Raw genomic sequence first — 21,067 nt, 5'->3', positions numbered from 1 at the left:
AGGAAGAAACTGGCTTGTGATCATAATGGTCAGCTGAGCTGAGGTCTGACAGAACAGTCTTCTTTAACACTAAAACAATACTTTTTGTTTTGAGATAGGGTCTCTTGCTGTGAAGTTCAGGCTGGCCTTGAACTCCCTGGCAATCCTCCTGCCTTAGCCTTCTAAGTGCAGGGATTACACAGGTATATGCTACCATGTCCTGTCCCCACTGGTTTTCTTTTGGTTTTGCCTTTTTAAAAAATTTGTTTGTTTTTTTGAGACAGGGTCTTGCTATGCAGTTCAGACTGGCCTTGAACTTTCGAGGTAGCCCAGGCTGGTCTTGAACTCACTGTAGTCCTCCTGTGTGCTGGGATTACAGGTATCTATCACCATGTTCAGTTTGGTTTTGCTTTTAAATGAGCTTACCTTCAAAGTTTTTTTGTGTGTGTGGTACTTGTTTTAGGCAAGGTCTCACTATGTGAGGTATGATGTAAAAACATAGTGAATGTTTAAATCATTTTATTACAGTAAGACAAAACTAATCCCCCTCAAAAACTCCTCTTCACTTCAAACATATATATACACACACGTATATATATATACACACATATATATCAATCATCAATTTTGCTACTTGCTGAAGCAGTTCCTGAATTCCTCTTTCATCAGTTCTGTTTTTGGGGAAGAGCTAAAAGTGTCGTGGTACCACATTCTGTAAGTTAGGTGAATGAAGATGCCATAATGTTTTATGAGCCAGCCTTCCTATTGCATGGCACGCAGCAGCACTCGTTAGATTAATTCTATCTTACCTTGTAAAGATATACTGAGTTCTTTTGGAAGTAAGGGTAAATACTTTAAGGGCAATTCATGACAATATGTCTTTTAAAATTTTTTTTGGTACTGGGGATTAAACTCAAAATCTTGTACTTGCCAGACAGGCACTTATGCTACTGGGCTAAATCCCCAGCCCCTGATAATGTGTCTTTTACTATAATAAATTTTAGAAATTTAAACTTCAGGGCTGGGGATTTAGCTCAGCGGCATAAGCACCTGCCTTGCAAGCAGGTGGTCGTGAGTTCGATCCTTGGTACCGATAAAAATGAAAAAGACAAAAAAAAAAAAAAAAAATTTAAACTTCACCGTATTTTGATCACCCCTTATATAGTCAGGCTGGCCTTAGAGTCATGATGGTCTTGTTTCAGCCTCCATACTCCACAAGATCCCTTCATTTTTAACCCAGGTTAGAATCCTTGGGGAGGAAATAGCAAACTGCCTGCCAATGAAAAATTCTTTGTAAAAGCTTATTATTAGTCTAGTGTCAATGGATCTGATTTAGAAGTATATAACATTTGTAGAGGAACACAGTAAATCTGACCTAGATATATTTTAGGGTTTCAAAGAGGACACACAAAATTCTAGAAAGTCCATTTTAACCATGGACAATGAGAATAATGTAAGGTAAGGTAGGGCAGAGTGAAAAAACTGAGACCTCTTGTTGGACTAGAAGACAACATTACCCATTCCACATCCCTAAATGACACACCTGTAGACTCAAACCTGGGGCAATGAATCAGCATGACTCCATCTTGGACAGGCCAATATCATGAATCACTGCACAAAGACGGCCGGAACATTTACACTTTCCTAGAAGTCTCAGGGGTAAACACAGCCCTGATTCATCTTGGGTTCTTTTGGGCTCACAAGCAGCAAGATTAAAGCTCAAGTTTACAATTTAACTTCAACAAAATCTGAAATTTAGTGGTTATTTATCTTTTATGTGTACTAAAACACTTAAGAGAGATTTGGTAAGATAACAAAATAGAATGCTTAAAAAAATAGGATGCTTTATAGAAAAATACCCAGAAAAAAATAAAGAAATATGTTTAAGAAATAAACAGGTTAAAACAAGACTGGGGCTGTAGTCATGGTACAGTACTTGCCTAGCATCCTGGAAATTTGGGGTTTTATGCCCAGGACTGCCAAAGCCAAAACAAAACAAAACAAAACAAGAGTGAAAGTGAGAGAATGAGAAATCACAACAGAGAGATGTCTGCTATTGAATCTGAAAACCAAATAAGGGCTGGAGATTTAGCTCAGTAGCATAAGCACTTGCCTGGCCAGCTGAGGTTGTGAGTTTGATCCCAGTACCAAAAAAAAAAAAAAAAAAAAAAAAAAAAAGAAAAGAAAAGAAAAGAAAAGAAAACCAAATAAACATTGGGTCACTCATGACATGAACTAGAGTGGAGGGGTGAGTGTGGGGAAGGCACCAGAGAGGGACAGAGATAATACCTATGTTTCACAATCTGGTTTACAGAGCTGAGATGTTCTAGGAAAAAGCAAGTAACAATAATAGGACTGAAGTGATTCCTAGGAAAGATTAAAGCAAATTAATCTAAGGTGCGTGGCCTAGCAATGACTAAAGGAAAATATATGAGTGTCAGCACTCTGTAAAGTTGTAAACACCAAGCCTTGCAGGCCAGGAAAGGGAGGGAAGAGCTAAAATGGGGTGGAGGAGCTGCTATATAAGATGAGATGGGGTTTCAGAACAGAAGGAGTAATGTAGAAAACAGGAAAATTTCAACAGTAACAAAATGCAAAACTGGATAAATACCAGAGGATGGAGCTTTTTCTCCCTAGAGAATCTATGGAAAAATCTATGGAAATTTAGTCCTTTGGCAGGAATAAAAGCTGACTCATCAATAGAGGACTTTTCATACAACTACTAAGGGAAAAAGCTCCTTCCTCTTTTTCTACATGTACATAGAAACAAAAACAAACAGGGCAGTTTATTATAACTACTCATGAACAGAGCTAAATGCAAAGATAACCCTATTCCAGGAAGAATATACAAAGAGTAGCACTGACAGTGAGGAGCAGCTACTACTCATCACTTGCTAATATCATGTTTTTTATTAATCAACTGGGCCAAACAGATTCCCACAATTCACACATACATGTTTACATATTAATTTTCAATTATGAGGGATTCAGTTTTCCCGACATTTTAGGCATTTCCTGACATTTCTTCCTTGTGTATAAATGGTTCTAGGATCTCCCAAAGCTAAGACCAAAGGGAAGATGTCAGACAAATAATCTATTGTTTCTCTAACATAAATGTGCACACGCACACACACTCAGCTATAACAAATTCACATAAAACAAAACATAGCCCAAGAATTAATTTCAATCTTACTGCCCCATTTTTCTAAGGAATATTGCCAGACCTTCAATTTACAAGTCAATTCCAAATTATACTAAAATATAAATTATTTTGGAATTTAGAACTTAAAGCACAAAAAGCTTCTCTTTACCCTCCAGGATGAAAAAGGAATTTCTAACTTCTATTCCTCTATGGTGAGGAGCATATAATTATTTTGGTTCTTTGTGGCTGGGAGGAATCTCTTACTCCCACAGAGTAAACTACAGGAACCTTGCAGGTGATGCAGACCTCCTCCAAATCTGTTGATTTGCTCCATAGGTGTGGTGACTAAGTAATGAGCCTAGGCTAAGTAGTAAGTTCAAAAGCCTACCTATAGGATCATTGCGAATTTGACACAAGGTGAGCTCAAGGCCAGCCAGGACTACATAGCCAGACACTGTCTCAAGATGACAAACAAACAATCAAACAAACAAAAAAGCCCACCTGGCTGGGCATGCAGTCCCTCACTATGCAGCCCCATATCTGTCATCCTATCACCAGCACTCAATAGGCTGAGGCAGGAAAGTTGCTACAAGTTCAAGGTCAGCCTGGGTTAAATAGCAAGACCTTGTTTCAAAAAACTAAAAAGCAAACCCAAACTACTTAGAAAGAACCTTTCTGAAACAAACAAGCAAACATCAATGTGTTTATCTTTTTGACTACTATTCAAATAAATAACCAGAGAAGCTATTTTTTTAGAAACTGTAGACCACATCTAAAATAGGGAAGATAGGACAGGAAACACATTTTTAAAGAACAAACTTATGCCAGATTCTCTCAGATGATCTTATTTAGTCTCTCAGTCTTAAATACATATGATCTGATGATTCCAAAATGTATCTTCAGCCCCAATTTTGCATCCTGCTGCCTGCCTGGCATGCCATTTAATGTCTGATGTTTTTGGTTTTCCCACTTTTACCTTTCTTCTGGCATGTCACACTCTACTCCACACCTGCAACAACGGCCAGAGGGAACATATTCAAGCTAAGTGGGGTACGGTGGTGTGATACTGTAGTTCCAGTATTTGGGAGGCTAGGTCAGAGGGAAACTTGAGTCCAGGAGTTTGGCACCAGTGTGGGCAATATAGTGAGACCTTGATCCTCTCAAAGACCAAACCAAACCCATGCTGCATCATATTTATTCCTCTATTCAAATTCCCAGAATCTACCCTATCTCAAAAATCTTTTGTTTTTGTTTTTGAGACAGGGTCTTACTATGTAGTCCAGGCTGGTCTCAAATTTTCTGCTATCCTCCTTAGTCTTCCAAGTGCTGGAATTACAGGCCTGCACCACCATGCCAAGCTAAAAATCTTTACCATGGCCTACTAAGCTCTGCAGGATCTGGTTCTGGGACACCTGTCTCTGATTACTCTCCCCTCACTGACTATACCTGCTCTTGGCTCCGTACTGTTCTCAAAGTATGCCAAGCATGTTCTCACCCCAGGGTTTTGCACTTATCTCCTCAGCTTGGAATGTTCTGCTTTCTGCCAGATGCTCTGGCTTGCTTTTTCATTTTTTTTTCAGAACTTGCCTCAAATGTCATCTTACCAGAGAGGCCTTACCCACTAATATAAAACAGCAACTCTGATCATTCTACTACTCCTTATCTGCATTTTTCTCCATTATTTTCATATTGGGTCTTTTTGCTTATATCTAGTATGAGATTTCCAGAAATCTGTAATTTCTAGTGGGGTAGGAGTGAGAGACAAAGTATAAGAAGTATAGCATAAGTACAGAAATGTAATTTCTAGTAAGAGGGTAGAAACAAATTTCATTTTTTAAGAAATAAATTTCATTTGGTTGCATGCTGAATTCCTAGTGCTGGGCCTTGGCTAATTTCATTATACATGTGCTGAATGGATGAAAGAATGAACAAATAAGGAATTGTTCCGTGCACTAGAAATATGACTTGCGGGGCTGGGGATTTAGCTCAGTGGCATAAGCGCCTGCCTTGTAAGCAGGCAGTTGTGAGTTCGATCCCTGGTACTGATAAAAACGAAAAAGACCAAAAAAAAAAAAAAAAAAAAAAAAAAAGAAATATGACTTGCTTCCATGCTGTGGTCAAAAACTAGTATGTACAATTACAACACAATATGACAGTTTGAGTAGGGTGAGAGGCCTTGAAAGTCATATAACGTGTGAGTGAGGTTTGAAAACCAAACAGAAAGTTACCATGTAGAAGAGGTGACTTAAAGGAACATGACGGAGGCTAAGAGAAAACTGACTGCAACAGTGCAACTGGCACGGAGTTCATTTATGTTCTGGAACATATGCTTTGGAAGGGAAAGTGGCCTTGTCAATTAGGCTGGAAAGGTAGAGACAGAAAGCCCACAATGAAGAGTCTGTACGCAGCTGGGAGTGATGATCCATGCCTGTAATCCTAGCACTTGGGAGGCTGAGGCAGGTGGATAATATGTTTAAGGTTAGTCTGGACTACATAGTGAGATCTTGTCTGAACCAAATCAAACCAAACCAAACCAAACCAAACCAAACCAAACCAATCAAACCCAACTCAACCCAATCCAACTCAACCTAACCAAACCCAACCCAATCCAACCCAACAAAAAGAGCCCTATATGCCTATAAGAGAACTGTATCCTATGTGTGACGGTCAATTTCCGAAAAGTTTTAAGTCAAAGAGTCATTAAAGACGGGTATAAACTAGTAGAATAAGAGTGCAGCAAAGAATGGATATGGATTAGCAGGTATGGGATGGGGGCCCAAGACTAGAGCCCAAAGATCAGCTTCAGAAGGAAGCAATGAACTCTGTTCTCACAACACTGAGAGTATGATTACATTGGAATCATATGGAAATGCTTAACAAAAGAGCAAAGAACAAAGAAAAACAAGGACAAGAGTTAAATATGCATTGTCTGATACAGCATGAGCCATAGCATGAGAGAAGCCAAAATACTTCTCATCACTGACAGTCTTCCCACAAGATGGTAGTGTTTGATGATGTGTATCTACCCAGCTGTGCCTCTAGGGTTCCTCAAGCCCTGAAGCTCTGACCCATCTGGTTAACAGGCTAAAGAGGTTTAAACAGCAAGGAAGGAAAATCTGAATCCTACAGTGATAGTGATATTACAAGAATCTGTTTTTCTTGAAGGCAGGCAGTTCAAAAACATAGTAATTAATAAAGAAAAAGAGTTGGCTGCTATGGCACAAGCCTATAATCCCAGTTGCTTGGTAAGAAAAGGTATAAGATCACCTGGGCAATTTAGTGATACCTGTCTCAAAATTTTAGCTGGGCATAGAGGCACATGCCTATAAACCCAGTATTCTGGGAGGCTGAGGCAGGATGACTGCAAGATTGAGCCTTGCATGGCCAATTAATAACTTAGTGAGTTCATGTCTATAAATAAAAAATTTAAAAAGGGGTGGGGATGTAGCTCAGCAGGAAGGTCCTGAATTCATTCTCTAGTACCACAAAAACAAGACAACAGAATAAACAGGAAAGTTCAAAGGGAAAGTTAAATGCTCTATGAATGACATATTTATAGTAGAAACCTGTAAGAGGTAAGTGCTATGCATCAAGAGCATTGGCTCGTTACTTACTGTATCCGCAGCTGTGAGATTGATACCTAGTCCTCCAGCTCGTGTGCTTAACAGGAACACAAAGATGTCATTTCTGTAGAAAAGGGAGGGAAATGTTAAGGGGAAAACTGAATAGGAGAAATGGAATGCAGCCTGAGGGAATCTTTACAGAACACTGAATCCAGGATTAGAAAGTGTTTTGAGGTTGCCTAGGTCTACTGATGCTCCCTTAAAAACCTATACAGGAGCTCTGCTGCTAAAACCAGAAGGTGGAAATCATCTTCCAATCTGCACAGAAATTTTGCTGCCCATTAGTATGTGACTGATAGGCAACACAACCATAAACATGTAATAAATATAAGAGAAAAATGTCACCATGGAACAGAGACCTCTCTGCACACTGATAGCCATTTATTTATTCATTTAGGATTTTGAGGTAAGGTCTTGCTATGTATTTCAGCCTAACCTTGAACACACTATATACCCTAGATTGACACAAAATGATACTTTTTTTCAGTCTCTTAGGTACCTAGATTAGAGTTGTGCACCATCCTGCCTGACTTTTAACAGTCTATTTTTTTGGTACTGGGGATCAAACTCACAACCTCACACTTGCCAGGCAGGCACTTACGCTGCTGAGCTAACTCCCTAGCCCTAACAGTCCTATTTTAAGTTTTTAGTTCATCACTGACAGTCTTCCCACAAGACTGTCATAATTTTTAGTTCATAGAGAAGCCAAATATATCTGAGTTTCCTGGTGCTTCCCTTGAGAATAATGAATTCCAATAATGTAGTTTGATAACTAATGATTATTATTCCAAAGCACTCATTTAAAAATGAATGCTGGGAGCCAGGGACTTAGTTCGGCAGCATAAGGGCCTGCCTGGCAAGTGTGAGGTCCTGAGTTCAATCCCCAGTACGAAAAAATAAATAAAATAAAATGAAGGCCAGGCATGGCAGTGCACACCTATAAATCTCAGTACTTGGGAGGCTGAGATAGGAAGACTGCTTTCAGTTTGAGGCCAACCAGGGCTACAGAGTTCGAGGCCACTCTGAACTACAGTGAGACCCTGTCTCAAAAAACAAACAGAAAAAAAAAGAAAGAAAGAAAAAGAAGAAGAAGAAGAAGAAAAAGAAAAAAGAAAAGAAAACAAAAATGAAGAAAGCTAAGTCCCAGAAAAATTATCTGAGGCCAGGAACAAAGACCTAAGCTATAACTTCTAGGTATTAAATTAAAGATTAATCTACGAAGATAGGTTAAAATTAAAGTACTTTTGGATGAATGCCAGTATTATACAACTCCTATATAAAAACAATTAGAAATTTTCTTCTTCCTCTTGTATCCTGGGCCCTTTCTATGAGTATATGGTGCTGGGGATAGAACTCAAAGCCTCATGCCAGCTAGGGAAGCACTTTGCCACTGAGCCACACCCTTATTAAATCTTTTTAAAGAAATTTAGATTTACAAATAAACCAGTAGTTGTTATTGTCATGTATCTTGGTAACAAACACTTACTGAACACAGTATTTTCTAGAAATAAAGCCCATACTAGATCATAAGAAACAAACTTTTGACTATAAGACTTACAAACAAACAGCAGCTCAGCTGTGGCCTAGTTCTAACAGACAGCAAATCAATGTTAATCAAATTGCAGGTTATGAAATCAGTTTTGTAGATATGGACTACATTAACAAAATTAAAGCAAAAATAGAGCACAGTAGAAAATATTCTAGTGTATCCCAACTCAAAAGGGCTAAGCACCATTTTGTAAAGTTTTGGATTTTGCACTTGGGTAAATTATGATGTAAAATTTTAGTGGATTGGGGAGTATGGGGAGCATCAGGCTATTCTATCCCTTTAGGCAATTCTTCCCTAGTAAAGTCACTTGAGTGCCAGAATGTTTCCCGGACTATAAAGATACTCTGAACATAGTTAAAATGACCAACTAGTGACACAGCATCATCAAAATTGAATGTCACTGAGGAAACTATTCTGAATTAAGCATCCTACTTAATCATAATCCCTACCCTGGGTAAGTTCGGGTATAAATCTGCCCATTAAGGGCACTCAATTAAACATAGCTTTTTTCTTTTTGATACTGGGGTTCGAACTTACTGCTGTGCACTTGCAAGGCAGGTGCTTATGCTGCTAAGCTAAATCCCAGCCCCAAACATAGCTTTCTCAGATGGACATGGATTATAGAGTACATCAGGAGACCCCTTGTAAATCACAAGTTCAAATATTTCGTATACCTAGAAAGGTTCTACTAGTCTATCCTTGAATTAAGTTTTCTTTTTTCTCTCCCCCCTCATTCACTCATCCATTCATTCAGTAGTTCTAGGGATTCAATTCAGAGCCTTTGTGCCTAGCTACATTCTTAATTCTTTTTGCTCTTTTATTTTGAGATAAGGTCTTACTAAATTGCTAAATTGATGAGGTTGGGTTCAAATCTAAAGTCATCCTGTCTCAGTCTCCTGAGTAGCTGGAATTAAAAGCATGTATCACCATTTGCCTTATCATTAATCAATTAATTATCTTTTGACACAGGGTCTCATTATGTAGTTCAGCCTGGTCTTGAACTCACTATGTAGCTTAGGCTTGGCCTCAGCTTCTTGAGTACAGGGATTACAGGAATGTGCCACCATGTCTAGCTACCATGAATGTAGTATTTCACAATTTTACTTCATTTATAAGATGTCATCTTTTATGATTAAATCAAAAAGTGCAACTGCCAGTTCACAAACATGTTTTCTTATAGCTATGGAATATGTAAAATAGAAGTATGAAATTGCAGAAGCCCACAGGAGGATGTCTAACACCACAATAAGGCTTCAAATAAAAACGGAGCTTTTTAGGAGCCTAGTAATGTCTAAATAACCAATTCAGCCAAGGCACAGTGTTGTGTGCTGATAGTCCCAGCTACTCAGGAGACTGAGTCTGGAGCATAGTAAGTTTGACGTCAGCTTGAGCAATTTAACAAGGCCCTATCTCAAACAGAATTTCTGTTTATTTGCTTTTTTTTTTTCTTTCTTTTTGAGACAGGGTTTCACTATGCAGTTCGGGCTGAGCTTGAATTCACTTTGTAGCCCATGGTGCCTCAAACTCCTCTTGACACCACCTCCCAAATGCTGGGAGTACAGGCATGAACCACCACACCTAGCAAAACAGGATTCTACAAAGGGTGGCTGAGGATGTAGGTCAGTGCTCCCTGGTTTAATCTTCTCTCCTCTCTCCTCTCTCTGTCTCTGTCTCCAGTTCAGCAGCTGAATTGGTATTATCCGATACAACACCATCTTTTCTGGTAGGTACTGAGACAGAAGACCAGTCTTCTCTTGATAACTGTGTGAAAGCTGATAGAGCATGTCACAGCTCATTCACAGGAATTGTTTGTTTTGAGACAGGGTCTCTCTAGGTAGCCCAGACTGGTCTCACCCTCCCAGTGACCTCGCAGCAATCTTTCTGCTCAGCTCAAGTGCTGGAATTACAAGTGTACACTACCATGCTCAACTCACAAAGAATTTCTTAATAATTCTGAAAAATTCTACTGTTTCAGCAGTCTACGGATAGGCAAGGGAAATGGGCACAAGGAGTACAGATGCAAGGCAGGTGTGAAGTAGAACAAAAGAATGGGTGGCAGCTGAAGGTAGGCTATTCCCATAATCTAGATAGCCTAAGAGCTCAGTCCCCAGATGTGGTAATCACTTACAAACTGGGACTATATTCAGAAAAAAACACTAGTGAAAGCACACTTTAATAGAAAAAATCAGAAATTGAGGATTACAGAAATCTTGGGTTTTTTATTAGAATTGGAAATTTAACTGGAAATTATTTCCATCCTGGATTACACTGATAGACTGTTTCTAAATAACATCTAATTAAACTGCTGAGAAGTTCCCTCTTACTCAACATAGCTAGTATTGATACCGCAAGTTAATGTTTTCATATCTGATTAAAGAGAAGAAACAAAATCCTGGTTGGCAACAGGGTGGTTTGGGTGCCCTCTAGGGGCTAAAAAATAATCTCACAGGGTGTCTGGGAACAGGCCTAAGAGATCAGACTTTATTTAGGGAGGTAAAGGGGTCTTACGAAACCATGCAATAAAGACATTCTCTCTAAGGATCTACTGAAGCCTCTCTGCACCAAAATACACAAATAGTGCTAGGCATGAACACATTGCAGTAAAGATTTGTTGAATGACTGAAAAAGAACTGAAGACACTAGAGCTCTGCATCACTCTTAGCGAGAGAGAAAAATCAATGCTACCGTCACTTTTCGTCATGTTTGCTAAAAAGAACACCCTAGTGGAAAGTGGGCTGAGTAGGAATCCACCTGGTAAAGGTCATGGGGTAGGAAGAGGAAAGCAAAGGTCAAGGCACCGCAGAGCAAAGACCCTGTGAATGGCTTCTAGGACCATGCACTAGTCAGTCACATGTTCTAAATGTTGCCTGGTCAGGACATCCTGGCTGAACAGTCTTTAGTCTCAGTCAGACTTTTTCCTGGAAGGATCCCTCATAAATAAATCTTGTGTGAAGGGAACGTAAATGGCTTTTTATAGGATTTCTTGTTTACTCTGGCTGACCTTAGAGTCACAGGGCTTTCCAGCTGAAACTACATTTTTTTTTTCTTTTGATGTTTTTTTTATTAACAATTTATAAAAATATTTAGCAAGTCATGTCTTTTTGTTCCTCCAGACACCTGTCTTTTTCTCTACATTGGGCTACTTCAGGTACTCAAATATACAAATTGAGAACATTTTCCCATTTGAAGGGGTCAGCTTGATACCCTTCTGGGCAAGATAGGCATATTTTAGACACATATATCAGAAACAGACAATTCCTTAGCCATAATCTTAACTTTAAGAATCCAGCTTTGTAACTGTAGAAGATGAGAATGATGGCTATCCACATAATGTTACTACATGAACTGCTCCCTAAGTCATACTCTGTTGTAGGGTCTGGAGGCTCAAATAAGGTTCCTTAGAAAAAGTTATGCAAATACGATTTTTACTAAGTAGATGTAGTACAATTATCAAAGGCAGTATTTTCTCCAGAAAATAAAATAGTACTAGGTGAAATATCCATTAATTTAGACTTTTAACACACAGTGCAAGCTACCTCATATCAGTGTATACGCATCATAAATGTACTGGCCTGACTGGAGAAAATATGTACAGGCACTCCAGGGAAATATACTGTATCCAGCATACACAACATTAGACTCTTGTCAGAGCTCTGTGGTTAGAGTAGGCACAAGCATGACATAAAGTACTTCAGTGATTTCAGAATCAAGAGAACATGATCACTTGGTAAACCTTTTTCCTCTTCTTACCCTAATAGGGCTAAGAGACACTGCTGCGCTTACACGGTTCAAATAACTGATTTTAGAATCTGCTAATGGTTTCTGTAGATGAGAAATGAAAGCAGACTATCTTCACAGTTGCTTCAAGGTAACAAACTGAAGTAGGTCAAAGTAGAAATTCCTTTCCATTGCTGAATGAATCGTTACCTGGAATTCTGGGGTATAGTTTTAACTTAGGAGTTACTGGCCTGAGTATACACTAAATCAAAACATCAAGATGTGTCTCATTAACTGTGCTTCACGGTAAAAAAACAGCATAACAGCAAAGTTTCTCAACCAGAAGGTGTCTAATGTTCAACTAAGGATGTGTTATATGCTAACGTATTTTATGTCTCAGTTAAACTATGTTTTAAAACTGAAATGAAAGGAATAAAAAATAGTAACACAAACATAAGTGGCTACACGTGCTTCATTTGCTTCCTAAGAATTATAGTTAAAAATGAATTAACAGGCCACGTAATTAAAGGCTAGAAAGTCAAAATCATTCTGACTACCAGACTTCTCTATTTTATTCTTTAATTCTCCAGGTCTAAGAAAATTAAGGGTGGAATTCACTAGACTTGTCACCAGGAGAGCTTGGCTTGCTCCTTGGAGAGAGCAGTAACAAGACTCTGCTTACTACAACAAGAAGAGCCACTCAGGATAATTATGGCCTGTAAGCCATCAGCACTCAGCAGGCACTATTTGAAATTTCATAGGCTCATTAGCAGGTGGAAGAGGTACTGTGACAGAGCCACTGGTTAAACAGAGTACAACCCAGTACAATTTGTCATACTGTACAGTATTGCCACAATGTGAAAGCAAGAAAAAGAAAGGAATTTTTCCTTAATTTATACAAAATGAAATGCCAAGACAAACTAAGAATCAGCTCTGAGTCAAAACCCAGAGATGCCCACTATTAATATTTGGGAATATAGCCCTGTGACCTGTTTTCTATATACTGATAATACACTAAGAAGGATCTTTATACACAGTCAGACATTCTTTTGTTGCCCACCAAAACAGAAACAATGTAGTAACAAAGCATACTTAAAACACAAAAATGACCAGGGGTGGTGATATATGGGAGGCTGAGGCAGAAAGATCAACCAAGTTCAAGACCATCTGGAAAATTTAGCAATACTCTGTCTCAAAAATTAAAAAGGGCTGCAGATATAGATCAGTGCAAATACCCTGGGTTCAATCTCCTCGAATACAAAAAACAAATAAAAAACCATACACATAAAATGATTAGGTATAGTCTCTTTCTCTCAGATACACAGAGCTAAACCGTCTAAGCAGATACAACCTCTTAAAACATTAGGCACTATATTGTGATTGCTTAACTAACTACTGGCATTTCTTTTAAACTCATCATTTCAAGTACTAGAGGAAAATAAAAATAAGAATATTTATAATTTCCACTAAACGTTACCTGTTTTGAAAGTCAGCAACCATGTCTCGCCTCTCTGAGATCTTGGATGAGCCATCAAGCCTCATGTAGGTATGCTTCCTGTAAACCATATATTCCTGCCAACCAAGATAAAAGAACATAAGTCTCATAAGAATTCCTATATTTCAACTCTTCCAACTACCTACCTACCTTCTATCTCATCCATACTGAGTACAAGTCATTATATCCATAACAGAAGAAAGTAGTAACAAAAAGCCCAAAAACTTAATTTGTAAATGGGTTTACTATCAGTGTTGGAAATTGAAAACAGCCAGATCCTCAGTTTCCACTTGGAACCTAGTCTTATACTTGCAGGCTTTATGAAGGGGAAGGGGCCGACAAAACAAAATAAAAATCAAAATGAAATTCCCAAACCTAAATGGCTTTTCAGTTACCAACCATATGGTTTTTTTGTTTGTTTGTTTTTTTGTCTTTTTCCTTTTTATCGGTACCGGGGATCGAACTCACGACTGCCTGCTTCCAAGGCAGGTGCTTATGCCGCTGAGCTAAACCTCCAGCCCCCAACCATATGTTTTTTACAACTATGAATTATCCAGTTTTCTTTCAAGTGATTAACCTTGATCCTAAAGTGCATCCCACTCTCTGTCACACTCCAAGTGCCTGGTAATCAAAGTCCTTGAATTTGCCTTAGTACCAGGGTGAAACAGAAAATGAAGTAATCTTCCCGGGCACAGCATATTGTGGATATCATCTATAAGAGGAATTATTATTATTATTATTTTTGAGATAGGGTCTTGCTATGCAGTTCAGGCTGGCCTTGAGCTCACTTAGTAGCCCAGGCTGGTCTCAAACTTGCACCAATCCTTCTGCCTCAGCCTCCCAAGAGCTGGGATTACCAGGTGTGCGCCACCACACCTGGATCTGTAAAAGGAATTATAAACTTTTTTTGGTACCAGTAATCAAACTTGGGATCTTGAGCTTGCCAGGCAATTGCTGTGCCACTTGGCTATATCCCCAGCCCAGAATTATAGTTTTTAGGAATGAAGAAAAAACTTCGAGACACCAAGGAGTGAATTTTCCCATTCTTAGAAGCTGCAATTCCTTTCACAGACGACATTCAGACTGATTTTCTCTTTTATGACCTCTCATTTCACTACAAAGAGCCCATTGTAGGGAAGGTAATGTCAAAAGCTCAACACAGCTGCCTATTTATAAGAAATACTACATCACTTCTTGGCCTTTTGGCTAAGATCAAGTGTAGAAATACCACAAAACAGCATGGTAGCCTTTGTCCGTGGTATTAACTACTTAGTTTCAGTAACTTGCACTAAACTGCTATCCAAAAATAGTAAATGAAAAATTTCACAAGGAAAATTCTTAAGTTTTAAATAATTTTATTTTATTGTAGTAACTGTCCTATCTTATTAGTTACTATTAACTTCTTACTGTTCCTAATTTATAAAGTGAACTATTATATGTACGCATATATAAGAAAAAACTATTATGGGTTTGATACTATTCACAGGTTTCAAGCATCTACTGGGGATCTTAGAATGTATCTTCCACAGATAAGGGTGAGGATACTACTCTACTATGGTTCTAAAATAACTTTATTGAAAAAGACTAATCATTTCTACATTTGGGAAATGTTTTGTTAGTTTTCTGTACTCAGATATTCTCATGCTCTTTCTGTAATACTAGTAATTGAACCCAGTAAACAGTGAGCTACATCCCTATCTCTTTTTATTTTTTTATTTTACAATAAGGTCTCAGTAAGTTGCCCAGGCTGGATTCAAACTGGTGATCCTCTGGCCTCCAGCTTGACTCATATGTAACTCTGTATCTACGTGGGTATTTTGCATACAAAGTTTCTGCAGTCTGGAATGGCTGGTGTAGTGTGTATCAGCCTATTGTTAGAACAAATGAGTGCAAAGAATGTGCAGAAGTTGTGGGCTAGGGCACCTATGAGGCAAAACTGGTCAATAAAGCAGACAAGCACAGTGAGGAACCACTTTTCATTGTGTTTCGTACTTTTTCTCTCCTTAACTATTCTTTTCTGTTGCAGGGTAGTTCCTTAATGGCACTGATAATCAAAAGAGGCAGAAAATACTCTAAGTGAGCTTCAAGGTCACAAATTAGTAGTACAGCACTATAACTGGACTGGATAAATGACAGTAGAAGGTGTTTTGGATGAGAATGAATTGAGGAAAGAAGGTGAAAATGGTTAACATTACAGTGATGTTAAGAACCTCTCTATACCTTGGGAGCTAATCAAATCAATCACTATTCCAATCTAGAACAACAAAATAACTAGACTACACCAAGACAGTATAACAAAGAGTTATCATGGGCTTTTTCTTTTTGAGACAGGGTCTTGCTATGTAGCTTAAGCCAGCCTTAAACTTGTAGTTTAGGTTGCCCTTAAACTTTTAGCATTCTTCCTGCCACTACCTCCCAAGGGCTGGGATTATAGACATGGGCCATTATTCCCAGTCAGATTTTTTTGTTTTTTTTTGTTTTTTGTTTTTTGTTTTTGGTACTGGGGATGAATTCAAGGCCTTGTGCATGCTAGGCAAGCACTGTATAACTGAGCTGTATCCCCAGTCCTCAAGTTTGGATCTTAACAAAAAGTAGGTTTTCAGCATAGATATTCAGATTTTTTTTTTTTTTTTTTTTTCCCAGCGTGAGGGATTTAACCTAGGGCCTTGCACATGCTAGGCAGGTATTCTACCCCTGAACCATACCCTCAACTCTTCTTTTGTCTTTTAAACCACAACTTCTAACCTCAAGAAGGTAATGATGAATCAACTAACTTACTTACTTTCTTTCTTGGCCTCAAAGTCGAAGTGATCTTCTTGTCTGAGCCTCCCAAGTGCTGAGATTATAGACATGCACCATGGCTGATTCAATCTGATTGTTCACATAGTTATTACCTCTATGTCACCACAGCACCAGGAATATCAATACCAGATACCAGACCAGAATCAAACCAACCTTGATTATTCAAAGCCTGTTACAAATAGCTAATCCTCAGGATGGCTTTTAAGGTAGGTGCTATTATTGTCAGTCTCATTTTACACAAGTTACATAAGGCCTCTATAAAGTGAAATGGGGTAGGTAGCAGGTCTAGAATTAGAACTCAAGCAGATTGACTCCAGAACCCTTGGCTTAACCCCTCTTCTGCTTCCCAGTTGGAAGAGCTGTTCACCATTACAAAGACAAAAACAGAGGTGGAAGGAGCCCCATTAATCCTAAAATTACTATATTCTGGTCAGTAAAGCCACTCATCTATTACCAAAAGAAAGGATAATTAGATACTTTGGAAAAGTAAAGGTAAATGTTTACATCTCTCCATCATTAATCTTCTGCTCTGAAACTTCTATTTTTTCAGTCCTCTTTGATGTTCATTTTAACTCATTTCTACTTTGCTAAAATAATTTGAGGGGCCAAGGGTTTAGCTCAGCAGCATAAGTGCTTGCTTGGCAAGCGCAAGATCCTGAGTTTGATCCCTGGTACAAAAAACAAAAAACAAAAAAACAAAAAAACCTAAAACAATTTGAGTGGAGGACTAAGGATGATTCACAAGCCTCCAGATCCTGGGTATCTTTATCTCTTCGGATATACTGCTTTACACCTCCCTGCCACATTACCAGGAACAAGTCAGGCTTGTTTCTTTTTCTTTTTTTATTTTATTTTGAAAGTATACAACAGAACAAGTCAGAATAAGGCCAACTAAGATCATACAGTGAAATTGGTACAGAACTTCACAGCAGGTTACCAGGATAACAGTAATAGGTATCACAGTATATTTTGTTATCTTTATACTAGTTGTTTTCAATCACATATATCAAAATGAGATGAAAGATAGAACACTATAGAACTTACCAAAACAGAATATTGAATAGAGCAGTACCATTAATCAGAAAAGAGCAAAACAGTAATAAAAATATTTGCCTTCAAAGAAATGGTAGAAGGAAGTCCCTCTTAATTTGCTATGGTCAACCTCCCAGGAGATGCTCAGATTTCTGGTTCCCATTTGCTAATGGGCGGGGGGGGAGTATGATAGGGGAAGTGGGATATTTGACTCTAGGCCATGTAGCAGTAGGTTCACTACTGCTTAGCAGGAAGGCAGGATGGTCATTGGTTTCATGGCGTCCTTACTTCCAACATGGTATGGATCTCAGGAGAAACTGCTAGTTCTCCCCCTGGAAGGGCTGCAGTGGGCCACACTGCCTCCGCTTACCAGGGAGGGGAGGTGCCTGCTTGGCTTCCCAGAGTCCCCAAGTTCCAACATGGTATGGATCTCAGGAGACACTGCTAGTTCTCCCCCTGGAAGGGCTGCAGTGGGCCACACTGCCTCCGCTTACCAGGGAGGGGAGGTGCCTGCTTGGCTTCCCAGAGTCCCAAGTTCCAACATGGCGTGGATCTCAGGAGACACTGCCGGTTTTCCCCCTGGAAGGGCTGTAGTCTGCCACACTGCCTCTGCTTTCCAGCGAGGGGAGGTGCTTGCTTGGCTTCCCGTTTCTATATGCATTACAATTTCCTTGCAGCCCAAGCACGCTATACCAAGAGTGAAATGTGACACATTTCCCTATGTAGCATGGAGTCAGACCCCATCACAAGGGACTCACAGGCCTATCACAGAATCCTTCAACCTATTTGTCATAATTACTTGCATTTTATGCCACTACTTCTCTCAAATGTTACACACCTTTGCATTTCTCTACCTTTTTATACCACGCTTCCTAAATCTTGAATTCCCTTCCTCCTTGATGGTTAAAATCCCACTTTGGTTCAGATATCACTGCCTATATGAAGCCTTCCTCAAGACTAACTTAGAAATAAATGTATTCAATCTTGCTATCCTTAGATTTGTTAATGATTTATTTTGGCACTCTGACCAGGGCTCATTTGATATATTTTTTATATATATCGATATATATCAATATATATTTATATATAATTTATATATTGCTATATGATTTATATATTGATATATCAATATATATTTCTGTATATGTAATATATTATATTTCTGTAGATGCATTCCTTGAAGCCAAAGGCCAATTTTAAATAATATTTGCATTAGTTTCATATAAAATCATGCTCATGGGTGTTATGAAAACAAACAACTAAATAGCTTACCTACATAGTGTGGTATAAGCTACAAATCTCTCTCTTTCACTCTTAGATCTCATGAAACTTTTCACAAATTTGTCACGCAAATTTGTTTTTTATTTCATGGGACAGTTTTAGAATACTCAGCTTCCCCATATGTTCAAAATTATAGTTCCCAAAGGTGACTCAAAGTTCTAAGAGAAGTCTGCTCACAGATGACAGAATGTTTGTTCTTGATGAATCCTTCCCAAATTGAGTATTGCACTTGGATGGCTGACTTTGCAAATTACATAGCACAGTGTCTCAGATGTCACCATTAACTATGGATTATCTGGATTTAATTATATATTGCACTATTTTCAACTATTGGTTCACTTGAAGGTTTGTCTGGATTTCAATATTTAACAATCATATAACATACAGAACCAGTTGGCTGATTTCCCACATATGTGGTGTTTTTTGTTTGTTTGTTTTGAGACAAGGTCCCACTATGCAGTCTAGGCTGGCCTTGAACTCACTATGTAGTCCAGGCTGGCCTCAAACTCATGGCAATCCTTCTGCCTCTGCTGGGATTACAGGCATGCACCACCAAGACTGACTTCTTCCTAAGTACTTCTGTAGTGCATAAAAAATACCGAGCACCATGTTTTTCTTAAACTACAGACTCAGTTGCTTGATGCAACAGGAATAAATATCAAAAGAGGATACCTGATGCAAGTCATCTGTAATACAAGTCATCTGTAATGAGGTAAAAGCTCCCTGCAACTACTAGAATATGCAGAAGGGCCCCAACTATGATAAAACTAGTGATAGGAGGAAGAATTTGACATCTAGTTGGACACTACCAGCCCAATTCTATGTCTGTTTCCATAATAACTGCAACAGCCAAGACATTTTAGGTGACCCAATAAATACAGATTAAACTTGCAATGTGACATTTAAAGATATATCCTTGACTTTTGCCTAACTAAACTACACTAAAATTTGTTGGTTCTGGAAATTAGGTACTCTCTTTTTAAAATCCCTTATCCAGCAATACCACTTGGATGTTATGTGCAAGGCTGAAACATTTTTGAATACAGAGTTCTACTTGGAAGATGATCCAACATTTATACAAGCAATTTTAATTAAAGTCAGATTTTTACCCAAGAGAAAAAAGAAGCTATCAATCACTGAGAAAATACTGAGTAAATACTAAGTGCTCAAAACTGGTATTTTTCATGAAATGGAATCCTGACCTTATAAAATCATGTGAATCTTTACTGTCTTCTGGTTCTGCTAAGTTCCATAAATACAAAGCCAAATGGTCAGGGTTATGACCCAGAGAAGGAGAAAGAGGAGGAAAAGCAAGACGAGGAATAGGAGCAGGAGATGGCGAGGGAGTAGGAAGAGGAGGAAAAAGAAGAAAAAAAGGCTGGATAAAAGAGAAATGCTATCACATCCCATAATTACACAACAGAGCTTTAGTAACTCTAGGTGAATTTCTAACTCCTACTCTACTGGAAGCGTTTCCTTCCCTCTCTGAAGAGGGCAGATGCTGTTAATGGAAAAAGGAGAATCCTGAAACAGATAACAAACAGCTTTTGAGAGTGAAGAAGCAAGGCAAGGATCAAAGTATTTCTGTTAAAAAAAAAGTCAAGTGTACTCAAAGGAGAGCATCCATATACAGGGCCCTATCTATACCATGTTCCTTGGCATACATGCATTAGGTCACATTTTAATGCTGAAACACGACTTGAGTAAATTTTTTGTTTGTGGCTTTTTGGGACAATGTCTCACTATGTATTTCAGGCTGGCTTTGAACTCACTATGCAGCCCAGCCTAGCCTCTGTGCTCATGGTGGTCCTTCTGCCTCAGCCTCCTGAGTGCTAGGATTACAGGTGTGTGCCATCATGCCATTCTGCCTTCATGAATGTTTATACTAAAAGCAGCCACTGTGAAAGTGACTGAAAATAACACTTTGAAAGATAAAATAATATAGACCTAAAAAAAGAACTATAGGATTAATTATACATTATCCTAAAATCTTGATACCTTTACTTTTCATAAATGAGTCAACACAACAGTAAATGTGGGCAGTGTAATTCCACGCCCATAAAACAGATTTTATTTGAAGACAACCCTCTTTGAATACAGAATGTGCTTCATTTTAGTAACTGACATTAATAAAAATAAAAAATAATGAACTCTCATAAGGCAATATAATGTTGATGAAACATTAATATAGTTTTAAGGAAACTAGTTTCATTTTAGTTTTAGAAGCATACAAATAGTTGCAACATTTCCTGGTTTTGGGATCCTAGATATACATATAGCAAAGGAAAGTCAGCAGTTGTGAAACTCAAGCATTGAATCCACTTTTGCCTAATTTAGAATTCCCCATAGAGATGCATCTACATTTAGAGAAAGCCCTCAAGTTGCCTGGTTTGCAAATTCTAGCCACTATGCCCATCCCCAACTGCCTTCAGAAAGATAAGAAGTAA

At 38.5% G+C, this 21,067-nt stretch overlaps 1 protein-coding gene across 2 annotated transcripts in view; it reads right to left on the bottom strand.

The window, feature by feature from the left end:
- Ino80 (INO80 complex ATPase subunit) overlaps positions 1-21,067 on the bottom strand; it is a 126,065-nt gene that overhangs the window by 10,112 nt on the left and 94,886 nt on the right. For both annotated transcript variants that reach the window (XM_003475702.4, XM_013158823.2), the window contains 2 exons: positions 13,488-13,582; positions 6,736-6,808 (listed from right to left, as the gene is read on the bottom strand). In XM_003475702.4, coding sequence (XP_003475750.1) covers positions 6,736-6,808; positions 13,488-13,582 — 168 coding nt within the window. The remainder of the gene's footprint in view (positions 1-6,735; positions 6,809-13,487; positions 13,583-21,067) is intronic.

This window comes from Cavia porcellus, unplaced genomic scaffold (genome assembly GCF_034190915.1).
Source record: "Cavia porcellus strain 051 isolate PalLab524CR breed Dunkin Hartley unplaced genomic scaffold, mCavPor4.1 scaffold_6, whole genome shotgun sequence".
NCBI lineage: Eukaryota > Metazoa > Chordata > Mammalia > Rodentia > Caviidae > Cavia > Cavia porcellus.
The sequence above is the reverse complement of the archived record's forward strand: the minus strand, read 5'-3'. Positions and strand labels throughout refer to the sequence as shown.